General features: G+C 32.2%; 2 protein-coding genes across 16 annotated transcripts in view; one reads left to right on the forward strand and one right to left on the reverse strand.

Annotated features, from left to right (window-relative positions):
- Nucleotides 1–661: 661 nt before the first annotated feature.
- LOC107443631 (histone-lysine N-methyltransferase SETMAR-like) lies at nt 662–1,528 on the forward strand. Its single transcript, XM_016057568.2, has one exon. It carries the CDS (start codon nt 662–664, stop codon nt 1,526–1,528), a length of 867 nt encoding a protein of 288 aa, XP_015913054.2.
- A 9,317-nt stretch (nt 1,529–10,845) lies between these two features.
- Nucleotides 10,846–17,497, reverse strand: part of LOC107443630 (dentin sialophosphoprotein) — a 137,090-nt gene continuing 130,438 nt past the window's right edge. For all 15 annotated transcript variants that reach the window (XM_071188400.1, XM_071188404.1, XM_071188405.1 and 12 more), the window contains 2 exons: nt 16,379–16,417; nt 10,846–13,986 (listed from right to left, as the gene is read on the reverse strand). In XM_071188400.1, the coding sequence (XP_071044501.1) occupies nt 12,289–13,986; nt 16,379–16,417 (1,737 nt within the window). In that variant the 3' untranslated portion in view covers nt 10,846–12,288. The remainder of the gene's footprint in view (nt 13,987–16,378; nt 16,418–17,497) is intronic.

Here is a 17,497-nt window from a genome sequence, read left to right on the forward strand (position 1 = left end):
ATATTACAATTGCGGAAATAAGTTTGTATACAAAAACCGTAGTAGTGTATTGTCGGTCTGTTTATAACGTTTTCAGGTAAAAACTAAGCAGCAAGTCTCCTTGATCTTGTGCGCAGATAAAATTGGAGGTCCAACTAGCTAAAGAGTAGACACAGGCTAGGCTACAATTTACAGCGGAAAATTGCTTTTTGCTACAAAATAAAACCTTACACGCAGAGAAAATAAAAAAGCACGCGGGTGGAGCTGCAGGCAACTACTAGTTTATAATAATTCAATTTCATATATCACAAATCCTAATAACTTAAATTTAATAAAATTTTTACTTCATAGCTACTTTTATAAATTATGTAGAATGTAGATAGATATGCAAGGAGTGATCAAATTAAAAGGTACAAAACGACGTAAAAACGTAGCAGTTATATATTTGCATATTCCGCCATGGGAGAACGTAGCGAGACATCTCGGGATGCGATTGGAGTCTCTGACAGGGGCGCCCGCATGCGCAGGAGAGAGTAGAGGCTCATATCAAAAGCGGCGTCCAAATGATGAGGCAGTCCGATTGAGAACAGGATAGCTCTCGCATTGCAAAATTCGACGATTGAGGAGCAGCGAGGTGTAATCCGATTTCTAACAGCGGAAGGTGAGAAACCGGCAGCTATTTATGGTGACAGTTTACGGGGGGAAATATGTCTCTAACAAGTCTGTCAGAAAATGGAGTGCCCGTTTTCGTGCAGGACGTGAGAGTGTGGGTGATGACCCGAGACCAGGCCAGGCAAACACTGTCATCACGAGCGATCTCATCAACAAGGTGGACGACCTAGTGAGAAGTGATCGGCGTCTCACACTGCGAATGTTGGCGGTGAAGGTGGATGTCAGCTATGGAACCGTGTGGACAATTGTTCACGACAGGTTGCGATATCGGAAGGTGTGTGCCGCTTGGGTTCCGAAGCAGCTCACCGACCAGCACAAGGAATTGCGTATGGGGCTAGCACTGCAACATCTGTTTCGGTATCAAGAAGACCCCGCTTTCATGGAGCTGATCGTCACAGGTGATGAGACCTGGTGCCATCACTACTTGCCAGAGAGAAAGCGGAACAGCATGCAGTGGAAGCATGCGTCCTCACCTCCCCCTAAAAAGTTCAAAGCCGTGCAGTCAGCAGACAAGGTGTTGCTCACCGTCTTTTTCGATGTTCAAGGCCCGCTACTTGTGGAATTCCTCGAGTACAGAAAAACCATTAACTACAATGCGTACTGTGAGACACTCCGACGCCTACGCAGGTCCATCAAGAACAAAAGACCGGGGCTGCTCAAGGAGGGTGTGGTTCTGCTGCATGATAACGTGCGTCCGCACGTCTCCAGAGTCACACACATGGAACTGGCCAAGTTCAAGTGGGAGACGTTGGACCATCCGCCCTACAGTCCGGACATGTCGCCCTGCGATTTCCATGTGTTTGGTCTATTGAAGAAACACCTGAAAGGGAAGCGCTTTAACTCGGACGTGGTACTCAAGGACGCTGTGAAGGACTGAGTCTCGTCACGGCCACAGGAATTCTGGGAACAAGGAATCCTGCAGCTTATTCATCAGTAGGATCATTGTGCTCTGGCCTATGCTGTATATTTTGAATAAAGTCTACATTTGTACCCACCGTGTCGTTTCATACCTTTTCATTTGATCACCCCTTCTATGTCTTTATATTATAAGGTTGTATAATGTAAGCAAATAGGTACTATTAGTGTATGTTGATTATTCCATTCATGAAATGCCAAAATTAAAAGTCAGGACCTGCTCATGTGAGATCCACTAACGTTGACCCTCATTTTCATTTCATGGACCCCTTGCAAGTTGTCGTCGAAATCTGGGGGTCGATATGAACCACTTTGGGAATCACTGTTCCAGAGGGTCAATAATATCAACACGTAATAATGTAATATTTCTTTTTTTTAAAAAAAAATTGTGGTGTTAATCTTTTTCCTTATTTTCATATTTTTCTAGAAAACGTAGTAAAAAAATTTCTTTTATCAACTTAATATTTAAAATATACACATCAGGCTGGAAAAAATTCAACTCAATGCAGAAAAGATTTTTTTCTCTCTCCATAATTTCATTTAAAAGTAAACATGTTTCATAATTACGTGAACAGTGCATACCTTTATTATCTACCAATTTATCAGGAGATTGTTAGAACATTGAGAGTAAGCTTCATCATTTTACTCTTTATTTAATAAATTTAATGCCATTGAATATATATATAAATATAAAACGAGCTAAGTGCTGGCAAAATTGAGTTATATCGCTTTAAACATGGTAGACAGGTAGATACTTTTATTTGCGTCGCACTGGAGCTGCACAGTGGGCTACTGGCGCGGGTCTGGAAAACATCCTTGAGGATGATCCTACGATATGTCATCGCAATTTTGATCCTTTGAAGAAGGGATGGCTCCCCTGCTTTGGCAGCCCGAGAACCTGCGCGGAAGTCGAGCACTTTACGGTCGAACAGTTTAACGAGGACCAATACCGCCCAACCTCGGTCCCTACGTAGGCTGATCAAATTTTTCACCCACCCGCTTACTGACCGCAGCCAGTGATGCTAGACTTCAGTGTTCTACTGGGAACCATGTCTATACAATCAGTTCACTGTGAGACGCGATGGCTCAGGGGATAGAGCGTTCGCCTTCCAATGAGGTGAACCGGGTTCGAATCCAGCGATAGCTGGTCGATACGAATCCGCATCCGGCTTGCACTGACCACAGTGTTGACGTGAATTATCCTCAGTGGCAGACGGATCATGGGTTAGAATCCCTTTACCGTCTGACTAACCGTGGGAGGTTCTCGTGGTTTTCCTCTCCTTGTAACGCAAATGCGGGTTAGTTCCATCAAAAAAGTCCACCGCGAAGGCAACATTTCTCCCAATACTTGATCCAGGAGTTTCCTTGTCTTCCGGATTGGGTTCAAAATTACAAAGGTACGGAATTGAACATTAGAAATCGTAAAATCAAAAATTGGGTCGGCTGTTCAACGACGGTTATAATATGAAATTTAAAAAAATCAGTCCACTGTGGGACCGCTTTAAATATGGAAAGCTCAAAACAATTCAAGGATATTGTAAATCTTGTATAAATTAAAGGTGATATTGTAAGTCTTGTATAAAATAAAGGTATAGAAGTCACCAATGCAAATTTTTCTTACTTTCGAACTTCGCAGTATACAAATTTTGAGTTTGACGTTCATGACGACGCTTTAGCACCAGCGAATTTGATTTGGTTTTAAACTTAATGTGAGACAAAGCGGATAAAAAATGATCAACATTCAATAAGCGCGTTATTTCGATGAGTGCAATGTCTCAATGAAGTCATTCAACCGAATTAGAAGCTAGGAGAATTGTTGGCCGGTTAAAGGGGGGAGGCAAACACAAGCTGAAGTAGCAGAAGCCATTGAGGTTTCACAAAGTGTGATTCCCTGAATCTGAAATCACTTTTTGGATACTGGAAATGCAGGCCGAAGATAAGTGCTAGGGTGTAGGTGTGCAACAACGTCCAATAAAGACCGTTGTTTAACACTAACGGCTCGAAGACACCGAAATATGAATGCCACTCTTCTTCAACAACGCCTTCACTCGGCTACTGGCACTACAGTTTCGAAACTACTTTCACGCTGTAGATCTGTACGATCGCCAACCAATGGTGTGTGTCACGTTAACAGCACGGCACCATAGCGCCCGCAGGGAGTGTGCAACAGAGCATGTGAACTGGAGGAGAAATGAATAGCGTAATATTCTTTTCTCTGACGAGTCCAGATTATCTGCTCATCCTGATAATAGGCGTATTTTCATCTGAAGAGAACGTGGCTCTAGAAACAATCCAACGTTCGTGCACGAAAGTGTAAGATTTGGAGGTGGTAGAGTAATGGTCTATGCTGGCATCTACATATCATTCGACATGGTGCTCTGATGTAGGGATATGTTCCTGAGACCTATTGTAGTCCCTTACGCTGCAACAATTGGAGATGACTCCATGATAAAGGACGATAATTACAAGCCAAATCGTGCTAAGTTGGTAATGATTTCCTCTTAGACGAAGAAATCATGTGAATGGATTGGCCAGCGTGTTTTCTGGAGATAAACAAAATCAAGCATGTTTGCGACATTCTAAGCAGACGAATTTCTGGACGCCTACCACTCCCACCAGCTCTCCAAGAACTGGAAAGAACTCTTCTGAAGGATTGAGACAGAATACCCCAGCCCATCATTAATAACCTCATTGACTCGTTCAACGTTGCTGATCGTCTGGGAAAATCATACCCCCAGCTAAAAAGGATTCTCCTTTCAAGAAACCACCTTCTTTATCTCTTATGTATAATTTGTGTTTCTTTCCTTTTGTACCCAAATGCTCAATAAAACGCATTTTTTTCTGCCAAACAAATTTCATTTTTATTTCAGATAGCCTACTACGTCTTATGATAATGTATCAATCATTCGAACAATTCTCCAGGTTTCAAGATCAACCCCCAACCTCAATATCCTATAACTGCTTTGAGCAGTGTATATGAGTAAAAACTTTGTTGCTGCCAAAAATTGTCTGAAGAACTATTCAATAAATATCTTAAAGAAGCGCCACTCTTTTCTTTTCTTGGCTTCAGTGCAAAATTTAATGCTTCAGTCAATTTTATTGCTAATGTAAAACTGATATTCATATTCCATAATTTCTCAAGTTTTAAGGCCTGCTTAGACGATCCAAGTTCTTGGTCGAAGAGTGATTGAAATTGATGGAAACTTGTTTTGCTTTGAGCTTGGATCGTATAAACGATCATCCAAGAACTTGGTCCAAGTCCTTGGACGATAGTAGAACATGCTCTACTTCCCATTCAAGTTTTTCTCCCTTAACCAATCACCGTCTTAGGTTTTGTGACGTCAACAAGCAGGCACCAGATAATGTCATTTTATAGTCTGTTTTCACATTTACTAAGGTTTATTTGTGTTATTATGATTTTATTTGAATTTATTTATTAGTTTTAAACTTACGTAAGTATTATTTTATAATGTTGAATATGAACAATGTGCAGGCGTAACTTTTTTCTTCGACCAATCAGTGACATTCAAGAACTTGGTTAGTGTCGACGAATCATCCAATTTCTCGAATTCAAGAACTTGGACCATGTAAACAGGCCTTAAGGATTTTCAAGACTACTGTCAACGCACCTGACTGCAACATAGTATAATTTTTCAAACTCTTCATCTTTGAAATCGCTTATGTTTTTCAGCTTACATCCGCTTGTATAGGAAACCCTATATTATTTTTCATGCATTATCTCTTATCAAAAAAATCAATAAAATTGCAAACATTGTTTGGAACAAAACTAAATTATGCAATATGTCAGTAGCCTCTCACAATGTAAATGATACATACCAGTAAAAATTTTGCTTATTAACTTTTAAAAGAGGCAACTTAAGACATCTTTTCAAAGTCTATGCGAAAAACTTACTTGTATTAACCTTACATTTACCACCATTTGATTATTTGTGCAAAATTTTGCAACTAGACTTATAGAAAACTGTATGAAAAAGGAAAAAAATTCTGTGTTACTTGAGAATTATAGTCACAATTTAAATAAATTATAAAGCGAAAAAGGTAAGGGGATAAAAATTGAAATAGTAAATTGATACCGTATTCATTATTTTCTGTATTGCAACAATCATTAAAAGAAATAACAGATAAAAATCACATCAGGCTGTTCGTACCCCGAAAAAAGAGTATCATTTTCTGTGGTAGAAGGTGATTGTACCACTCTTTTTACTCATGTCTTACTTGAGTTTTAAAAACTTGTTGGAAAAGAATCTTGAGTAATTCATATTTGTAATGTAAATTTTAAGCAAATAAACTGTTTCAATAAATTAGAAAATGATCCCTTCTATAACCATGGGACCATATTTTCAGGATTGCGATTATTACAAAAACGTAGATAAGGGAGTTAAAACGCATGGTAATTACATGTTTTTTCGTTTATTATTGATGATTTTTTTTACAAAATTTTTTTTTCTAAATTCAACAATTTTTTACAAAATTTTAAGTGCAAAATGAAAACTTATAATTCTTGCCACTTCCTTTCTGTTACTTTTCAGTCAAAAAAGCAATAAAACACATCCCTATCTGTATTAATATTCATGCTTCTACAACTCATAGAGCCATCCCGCGCTTGGGAAATATATTCTCAGCTTCTTATAATTACCCCCTATCTTATCTATTGCCTCCGACTTTTTTGTCTCCTTATAACATTTTAAAATTTTTCTATCCCCAGAGCAAATTCCTTGTCCTGTTTAGTCTTAAATTGCCTCAAAGATTTATCTCCAATTTCTAAAGACTGTGGATACATTAACCTTATAAAGAATTTAAAACTATGTTTCTAAAAAAAAAAAATTCTGTTTGGTAACTCGTCCCGCATTCGATCGCTAAGACACGGTTCCCAGCCGATCACCAAAGTCAAGCATCACTGGTTGCGGTCAGTGTGCGGGTGGGTGACCACTTGGATCAGTTTGCGTAGGGACCGAGGGTGTGCGGTATTGGTCTTCGTTAAACTGTTCTACCGTAAAGAGCTCGACCTCGTGTACAGGTTGTCGGGCTACCGAAGCGGTGGTGCCATCCCCTCTGCAGAGGATCAAAATTGTGACATGTCTTCGGATCATCCTCAGGGATGTTTCCCAGACCGTCTCCAATAGCCCATTGTGCAGCTTTAGTGCGACGTAAATGAACTACAACTGTTTGGTAATTCTGTTTAGAATTTCCTCGTATTTAGATACTATAAAAGCACTCTCATCTTCGTATTATTCTATGTAACATTTTACACTTACAATTCAGAATTTTATTTTAGCATAGGGGCCGTTCAAAAAGTACGTACATCCCGAAGGGGGGGGAGGGGATTCGCTATTTTGTACGGTTTTGTACGATGGGGAGGGGGGGAGGTATTATACAAAGTACGTACTTTATAAACATACACCAAATTTAAATTTGACTTTATCCTACACACTCCTTAAGTAAATATTTAATTTTATTTAAAACATAATTATTTTAATTTTTATGAAAAAGGGGGGTAGACTAATAAAATGTACGTACTCCAAGGGGGGGGAGTAAGACCTTATGTACGGTAATGTACGAAGGGGGGGAGGGGTTTAAAATTTCTCCATTTTTGTGTACGTACTTTTTGAACGGCCCCATAAAAGCTCTTTTTAAAAATAAAACTATTTCATTTAATTAAGTATTTTTACAGAAAATACTCGTCTAATCATCCGCTTTGCCATTTATTCGCAATAAATTTTATCAACATTTTATAATTTTATTTATCTTTCTTTGAATAAATCGGATATTAAGAACATTTCAAACATATTCATTTCTTTAGATTCATTTGAATTAAATCAATCTGCTCATTTATATATCTGCAATATTTATAACAATAAATTGATTTATTCTGTAAATTGGTCCGATTTTTGTTCTTAGTTTATATTTACAAAGTTAGAATTTAAATTTGTTAATCAAAAATTTCAACGATTTTGTTTTAATTCAAAAATGAAATATTTACATAACATTTTATCAAATTGTAAAACATTAACAAAGTTACATTAATAAATAACTGAGAATGTGTCAACATTCAAATTATTGTAGGATAAATAAGTAGCTGAAAATCAAACTATTATTTAACCGGTAAAAATAATTGTCTTGGTCATTCTGAGAGAATTTCTACCATCAGTTCTTTTGGATGATTATTATATTTACCTTGCTATAATGACATTTACCTACAATAATTAAAAACTTTGAACGTAATACTTTTATTGCATGCAGATAGAATTCTTTTTAACAAACAATAGAAAATAACGATTATTTGTCCTAGAAATATTATTTACTATGAAAAATTTGAATAAACTTATACTTTAAACAATATGAAGATAAAATGACGAAGAAAACTTTCTAATACAAAGGTCATTAGATAATATTAGTTTAAGAAGAATATTTAATCTGCAATAAAAAAAATCCATTATAGAAACAAATTTATTATTCATATATTTAAATGATTGCAACTATCTGTTTCTGAAACAAAAGAAAAAAATTGCATTAAGAATATGCTTGTTTAGTTATTTTTTTACATTTGAAACGATTAACTGCTTTTCTTTATAAATATTTACGTAGGTTTTTTATATTTATTTCCGTGAATGACTGAAATCTGAAAAATTACAACTTGCACTGGTAAAAGCCAATAATCACATAATCGCTTTGGTTAATATCCTAAGTATTTGTTATAGCTGATTTAATATTAATACATTGGTTAATATTAACCGGGAAGAGGCACACTTGACCTTAAAAATGTGTAAAAAATACCGGGCACGTGACATTAGCAAATTAATATCAAATCACATCTATCATATATTTCGGACATTTACCGAAACATGGACATGTGATTGTTGAAATTCATCAAAGTGACATTAGGTCTAACCCCCCTCCCCCATTCTTCTCTACTCGCAAATGCCCAATGACTTTCGCATGCATCACAAAAGCACAATATTTTTCATTTTAAAGTAAGTCAAATATTTGTATTAATTGATGAAAAAACAATAAAAATTTGCCTCAATTAAAGAAATAATTAAAATTTGCATAGTTTGCAAAAGCATACTTGAATAAAAAAAAATGATGAAAACCTCTTTAATACTAATATGATAATTTCCAAAAAAGTATAATATGAAATAATTAACTTCAAAAAAATGAAATATGTATTTATTCCATATCTTTATTTCTCTAACTAGGGGCTCGCCGTAATCTGCTTGGTTTTGCTCGCTAATCTCTGGAATTGCTTACATTCAGTTCATTTCAAATATAGCTTCAAGATCTGCTTTGCTTGCTTTTTCCGTCTTGTTAGAATGTCTGATAAACTTAATGCTAATTATATTCGGTCACTATCGTTCATCAATCCTCGAAAGATCGATAATTATCAAAATTTGTATGTATGAACGTTAGATATTTTTTAATTTTGTGCATTTTACTTCGGAGATTTAGTAGCTCGCCTTCTGATCATTAATGTATGAAACAGTTAGTAGCAGACTTAAAACCGGGCTTAGAGCAAAAGAAATAAATTAATGAGCATCAATAAAACTCAAATAATTCATTTCTTAAAAAAATAATTTTAAAAAAAACTACACAGCGACAGAAACCCTTCACTAACATAAACAATTTTAAGTATATAAAAAAGGGAGTTCAAATAAACCTAAAATAAACAATGTAGTTTCAAATGCTAAAAAATAAAAAATGATAACATATAGAAGAAGTAATTTGTTTTCATTTTGAAATACTTCTTCAGCATTTAAAGATTCGTCGTTTACCTGACCTCGCTTTTTTTTACTTTAAAATATCAATGGAAGTGAAGCAGAATTTGCCACGAAAAGTTTCTCCTGCACTATAGTGTCTTCTTAATTTAAAACAAAACGTTGATTTTTCTTCAACCCATTTTACATTATTTTTTACTGTTCAGTTTTTTGTAAACTAGTTTATTTATTTATTATTATTTTTTTCTTTCAAATTTCTTCTTGTTACTCGTACTTTTTATTTATTTCTTTTTACATCGTTAAAGTTCTTACACTTATCAAGTAGTAAAATCTTCTAGGGCAGAAAGTGATTGCACCACTCCTTTGCTCATGTCTAATAAAATACTACATAGATGTCATTAGTCTAATTTTCTCATTGACTGCATTAACGAACTCTTGTTGCATCCTGGCATTTTGCTTGCCCTGGATCTTGGCAAATCTGACGTTGATGTCAGTAATTAACGAAAACTTTTACACAAATTGTTTACAGCCACTCATATAAACTATAGTTAATCAGTTAAAATTAATAATCTCAATAACAAAGAGGTTTACAAGTCCTAACTTTTTTTAAGCGGGGAAAAATGGACATGTTTTGAGCACTTAAAATTTAGCTCTCACTCTCAAAACTTCAACAGGTGGTATCCTGAGAATGAGTGCTTATTTTTTCATAAAAATTTGTTTTGAAGATGATGACAGAAAAAACATATAGTTTTTGAGAAAACCTATAAGTTAGACAATTTATTTGATTTGCTACTGGAAAAAGTGCTCTATTGTACTTAATATTTTTTTCCACGTAACGCTTGGACAGTAGAACATTTTTTTAAACAAATACAAATAATTTTATTTGTAGAAGTTTCAAAAAATAAAATCAATTAGTAATTAATATTAAACTAATCTGATTTTAATAATTTCCTTTTTTTTTTCAAATTTTAAGAGTTATTTTTGCTGGGTACACTTTGAATTGAAAGCTTGTGTAACCTTACCCTCTTGAATCACACAACTATATTCACAACTAAAAATCTAAAATGAACTAAATATCTGTATTTATGGAACTGTAATAATTGTTGCTCATAAAAACTTTCCTAGCTTTTGCAATCACAAATCCTCTTATAAAACATGCGAATATTTAATTTTCATACCAAAACATTTGAAAAATTAAAGAAAAAATAAAATGTAAGCTAATAGATCATAAAATCCTTGAGTAACAGAATTAATAGTTAAATAACTTTTTATTCGCATACTTTCCCACTTAGAATATTTTTGTGACTACTGAAATCAACTAGTAGTAAAAAATTCTAAAACAATTTAATGAGTATGATTTTTTATAAATTCATATGAACATATAATAGAACTTAAAACAAGTCAATACCTTAATATTAAATTTAATAGCACTTTTAATTAGAACACAATAGAAGAGTGAAAGACTGCAAAAATTAAAAAACTGCAGTCAATAATTGTGACACTACATTAACCTAGGTAATGAAAACAATATTCATAAATTCAAATATAACACATTCAAACATAACATTTATTCATATCTAGTGAATTACATGATCAAGGCCCATATAGTTTGTCCATGGAAAGAACTCTCTTACCATTAATCTGGAACTGTGTCGGTGATTATAGTTACAAAGTTTAACAATTTCAAGTAAAGGTGTTAAGAAAATATTTTAGATTAGTTTTGGCCCGAGTCTGCTAGAGAAACGGAGTCAAGAGAGACAAAGGGAAGTCCCCCTCTTAGAAATGCAGTATTTCTCGTTTCGATAGTAACAGCTTATCTTAGGAGTAGAGACAAGGAGTTCTTTCTATAGACAAACTATATACTTGCAGACTTATAAGCAAATATATGGAATATGAGAAATTAACTTTATGACAACTAACTTCACTTTTCATATTGAAAACAAACAAAATATAGAATCAAAACCCTTTTATTTTTTACAATTTGAAGTAACTTGTAATAACAAACCTTTGTACAGTGAGCAGAAAAAAACAGACCACTCAGAATAACTTTTGATCTAATGATCAGATCGTCATATTCTCGAGGGGGTGACCTCAAATATAAAAATTAATAAGTGAAGACGATATTTTAAGTTATGAAATCAAGCACAAAAACGCACTTTCTCTGAACAAACATACCTTTTTTTGTCAGATTTTTGGATTTCTGACCCCCAAAATATAGGGGGTAGCTGCATTCTGGGAAATATGGTACAGGTAGTTTGATCAGAAGAGCGCTCCAAAGTTTGGACCCCTTAATGTTAATTTTACTTTATGCGTATTTCGCTATATCTTGAGAATATTTTAAACAAATTGAAAAAGTTTTACAGAAAATTATGAAATTCGTTTAAGAAGAGATAATTTCAATTTTTTTTGCCATTATTAAATAAAATAATAAAAATATAATGAATATTTACTAAAAGTTATTTTTTGCAAAAAATTCTTGGGATACACAAATTTCTATTGTGCAAAAAATTTTCAAATTGCTTAAAAAGTTCTCGAGATATAGCAAACACGCAAAAAGTATAATGAACACTAAGAGGTCTAAACTTTGGAGCTATTTCTTGAACATTCTATTGGGATAATATTTCCCAGATTGCGGCTACCTCTTATATTTAAGGGGTAAGAAATCCGAATTCGTCCAAAAAAAGGTACATTTATTCTGATTATACCGATGATATTATTTTGTGTCTGATTTTGTAACTTAAAATAGCGAATATAATTATATTTGAGGTCATCTTCTCGAGCCATTAAGAATGATTCCTAGAGCCTGACAATCGGATCATTAAATCAAAGTTATTCAGGGTGGTTCTTTTTTTGGCGCACTGTACATGGCTCGGAATCTTGAAATATAACAAACATTATCATTATCAATGTGTTTCATGAATGGATTACGGATGTTAAGCGTAATATGAGTAAACTGATGAATTTTAATTATTTTTCTTATATTTTTACATTAATAAATCAAAAACCTTAAATTTTCTCTGCACTTTAAATCAATCATCATTTTTTTTATAAATACATCACTATGCTGAGGAAAAGTTTTAAAAGCATACTTAGAGGGAATAAGATCCCTCAATTCCTGGCCAAAATAATCTAAAAACATTTTAACAGCATCAGAAGAAACTGAATTGCAGGTAAAAGGCAAAGCTCTTCTTTCTTTCACAGATACTAGATTCTTTACATATTTATGAGTAAGCGCAGCACAGGCATTGAGTAATTCTTGTTTTATTAAAGAAGCAAATTTATTTTCAGATGGTATTATAGTATCAAACCTCTTTTTAGATATTTCACTTTTATCTTGAGTAGCATTGCATGATTGAGGTATTTGTTTATATAATGTAAGCTCCTGTACTCCTGGTTCTGAATGGAATGTTCTTCTTCTTCTTCTGTGCTTTCCTCTTCTTGAGCCTAATGTGTCTGCTTGTTTTGAAGTTGAAGGTTGACAATAAATTCCCCTAATATCTACAATTGAGCCAAATGTGTCGGCTTCTTTTGAAGTTGAAGGTATACAATCAATTTCCATATTTTCAATTGAGTTTAATGTGTTGGCTTCTTTTGAAGTTGAAGGTATACAATCAATTTCCATATTTTCAATTAAGTTTAATGTGTTGGCTTCTTTTGAAGTTGAAGGTCTACAATAAATTTCCATAATATCTTCAATTGAGCCAAATGTGTCGGCTTCTTTTGAAGTTGAAGGTATACAATCAATTTCCATATCTTCAATTGAGTCTAATGTGTTGGCTTCTTTTGAAGTTGAAGGTCTACAACCAATTTTCGGCATATTTTCAAAATTAGGAGCAGATTGAATTTCAGGTATTAGTTGAGAATAGGGGGGAGTTTTTCTTTCAGTAATAGATTCAGATAGAGTAAAATGAATAACTTTAGTTTCAGAATGAATAACTTTTACTTCAGAACTGAGTTCCGATGGAGTGGGTGAAAATAATTCAAAACTATTAACTATTTTGCATTCTTTTACTGGGAAGATTTTAAATCTCTTTTTGTTAAAACGTTTTACAGACCTTAACCTCATAACGATGGATGGAAATATTTCGGGAATTACATCAATTTCAACCAATGGGCCCATAGCCCGAATGGCGCACAAAGCTCCAAACAGAGCGCAAAATTTGCTTCTTTTATTCAGTAAAATTTTTTTCAAGTACGAAATAACATTTTGTTTCTCTTTAGGAAAATACTTTGAAATTATTTTACAATAAAACTTGGCTGCTTTTCTTCGAAGCATATAGGTTATTCGGTTTACGTCATTATTGTGATACACTTCAACCATAGTAAACATTAAGAAATTTTTCAGGTTTTCCAAATATGGTAAAGAGTAACTACAATCTAAGGTTACAGAAAATATTACCTTGCAAAGTTTTAAAAACTTGCATAACATTAAACAATTACTTCTCGGGTAATTTGAGAACACAATTAGTGACAAAAATGGATGAAATCTGTTAAATAATGACATATTTCTCTTCAGATGTTTTACAACTGCTTTGAACAAACTATCACAAGCAAGTGAATCAGTCATAATAGATTTTAAGAAAAATAAAAAGTAATCATCACAAGAACTAATAATTTCTTCAAGAAAAATGTTCAAATCAGTGTTTGCAACTTCCCCACCCTCAATGTGATCCTTGCAGACATCAAGCTATAAAAGAAAAAAGAATTGTTAGTAAATGTTTTCTAATATTAAAGGCAAAAAAAAAATTTTCAGATTTGCTTTAATTTAGAATTCAGATAAACTTTAACTGAAACAATAAACTTTCAAACAACTCGATAGCATATTGAGAGAGTTTAATTTGTAATTGTGGTAGTGTAGTATGAATATACACCAGAATTTTGTTTAGATCATCATTAATAAAATCTTAGTGTAGCTCTGGTGTAACATCAAGAATATAACCAGATCATTAAGCCAATTTTGTTTCTAAGTGCAAGAACATCAAAAGGTTATTTTGTTGTCATAGTACCATCAATTTTTACATTAAGGCTCTAAAATAAAAATAAGCATTCTGAAAAATAAAAATAATAAACATTCTTCTTTCTAATCTACTCTATCATTTTCCTTTTGTCTGTGAGAAGGGATTTCTCCTTGAGTCAAAATCAGAAGGGTGGTGGAATGGGCAAAAGGTGATCAAAGAAAGTATGGAAGCTTAAATAGTAAAATTTGGGAGAGGAATTTTTTCCAGCCAACTTAATCTTAATTTTACTTTTTGCATGTTTTACAATATCTCAAGAACTTTTTAAATAAATTGAAAATTTTTTACACACAATTATAAATTTCGTTTATCCAAAGATTCCATGCAAAAAATAACTTATAGCAAATATTTTTTATTTTTTATCTTATATAAGAACGGTAAAAAAAAAAATTGAATTGTAAGGTATACAATTTCTCGTATCATTTTGAAGAATGTAATTCCATGTGGCAAAATACAAAATTTGAAGAAAACTAGTCAAATAGCTCCTGAGAAATCAAATTTTAAGTATCTGACTGTTTTGAAATTCAATCTCTCAGGAACATTTCTACCAATTTCGCTCAAATTTTGTATTTTGCCATGTAAAATTACTGTCTTTGGTATGATGCAAAAAATTTTAAACCTTACAATTCAAAATTCTTTTGATCTTCTTAAATAAAATTATAAAAAATAATAAATATTTTTTGCATGGAATTTGGATAAACAAATTTTATAACTTAAAATATCATCTGTACTGATAAATTAAATAGCATTTTTGAGGTCACCCCCTCGAGCCATTAAGATTGAGTCCTAGAGCGTGAAGATCTAACCATTAGATCAAAAGTTATTCAGGGTGGTCGGTTGTTTATTTTGCGCACTGTACATAAAATTATTGATACATGAATAATTTCATTGTGATTCACAATAGTTATCAAGAATATTAATAAAAAAATAATTAAGATAAAGACACTAAAAACAGCAAAGAATATGTTTTTAGTAAATTAAAGAAAGAAAAGCAACAATTTTCTGCAATAAATACAACAACGTAATACAAAATTTCACCTTTTCTAAAACATAATAAAAAAAATTTCTGAAAAAACAGCCTATTTTATAACCAGACAGAAAAATTTAAATAGTTTAAAAATGAATTTTTAAAACAAAATTTTAAGTTTTTACTGAATATCACTAAGTTCTATTATTTACAATATATGCTAATGCAAGATATGTATCTCAATACATCATTTGATCAGGTTTTCTGTATCATTTGTGACAGTTAATGTATTAGTATAAACCATTTAGAAATCTAAGAACTCGTTAGGAGCATAGAAAAATGCTATCCCAGCAAAAACAAAATTTTAGACAAAACAGCAATAAAAAAATAATAATAAATAAAATAATGTTTTTAATAAACAATTAGTATACACTAATGGTTCTTCAAAAAAGTGCAATACGGTTATGTAGCTAGGCTTTTTTTTAAAAAAAAGCCAAAACTGAACAATTGTAAGCAGGGTCAAAACATTTTTAGACCATAACATTTTTATAAAAATAAAATTTTGATATCATTTAGTTTTTAATAACATTTCTCAATTATTAATACTAACATATAAAATATAAAAAGTATTGAGAAATAGCAAACTACTGAGTTTTGCAATACTAAAAAGTACTTAAAAGCTCACTTCATGAAATATTTTATCTATCTTATAGGTACAAAATATCAATTTAACTTTAAATTGTCAAACAAATATTTAATACTGCTTAGAATAGAATATTGCTTCGAATAAAAAGTAAGCACAGGTTCAGTCCTTTTTCAACAATAGAACCAACAGCTTGAAACAAGTTTGATAACTGTTAATGAACATGGCAAGATGAGAATTACTGGTACAAATGCTGATCTTGCAAAACAATGAAATTAGTCTTTTTGACTGATACATGTCCTGTACCGGCAGTAAGCAAAGGGTTAAACATTCAAAAGACAACTTTGACAGTTAATTTAGTCATGCTTCTAAAGAAGTAAATAGTTCATTTACTAAACAGCAAATCAATAAAAAAGTTTGAAAATGAAAAAATTTATTAAAAAAATGTACTTACAGCAGATTCATAAGCTTTTTTCATTGCAACATTAAACATCTGGAAAAAATTTTATGTTTTTAGAAAATATTTTAAGACACAAATGTATCAACAATGAAATATTTCTTAATATAATAATAAACCTGTACATAATTTATTTTTATTTATTCTTTAAATACAACCACCGTAAATATTTAGTTAGTTTTATCTTCTTTTTTTATTTCCTTCATTATAATTAATTCAAGGCATTTTTACATATTACAAGATATTTGATAAAAGAACATGAAATATAACTGCAAATATGAACTATTGCTTATCAAACTGTTGTAATTTTATGAATTTTACAAAGAACTCCAAATGGGACTTAATCAAAATGCCATGATAGTGAATTAGAATACTAATTTTTTTGAGTGGAAGTACATCATTTTTTTTATGTAGTTTGTACATGTTTTTAATTTTATGATTTTAACATTAGCATTAACATTAAACTAATTAACTTAATTGTTTTAAAAACTCGCACAAAAAATTTTAGAACTTTTCTGCTTTTTAGTTTTTACTTATTTAAAAATGATACATTCAAACAGCTTAAAAATTAATACTATTTAAACTAGATAGTAATTTTAAACTGTTTAAAACAACTCTTTAATTATTTAATATTTCTTATTGAAAAAGAGCTTCTTGCGCTGGAGTTGGTAATCTATTTCTTCCAGAGTGATTGTTTTAATGGTTTCTTCCACTGTGGAAGAAACTTGCCATTTCTGATGTTAAACAAAATTAGCAAATTTAATAAAATAGATGAACCATGTTTTGCAGTTCTTAATTAGTTAAATAGTGTTATTATTGAAAGAGTTTAAGTTTCTGAAAGTTTATTTTTGCTTTCTTGTTAAATACTTTATGTTTGTTACAGTCAAAAATTTAAATGGGAATTAGGCATTTATTAAATTTTATTCTTTCAGTTTAATTTTAGAATTATTTTTTTGCAGGGATGAGAGTAGTCAGAAAGAAAAAAGAGCAGGAAATTCAAGAACATATATATATTCTCTTTTTGTTAAAACGTTTTACAGACCTTAACCTCATAACGATGGATGGAAATATTTCGGGAATTACATCAATTTCAACCAATGGGCCCATAGCCCGAAT

This window comes from Parasteatoda tepidariorum, chromosome X2 (assembly GCF_043381705.1).
Source record: "Parasteatoda tepidariorum isolate YZ-2023 chromosome X2, CAS_Ptep_4.0, whole genome shotgun sequence".
Classification (NCBI taxonomy): domain Eukaryota; kingdom Metazoa; phylum Arthropoda; class Arachnida; order Araneae; family Theridiidae; genus Parasteatoda; species Parasteatoda tepidariorum.

What these genes read in the sequence shown, in the direction of transcription:
- LOC107443631 (XM_016057568.2), top strand. Translation starts at nt 662, where the DNA reads ATGGTGACAGTTTACGGGGGGAAATATGTCTCTAACAAGTCTGTCAGA.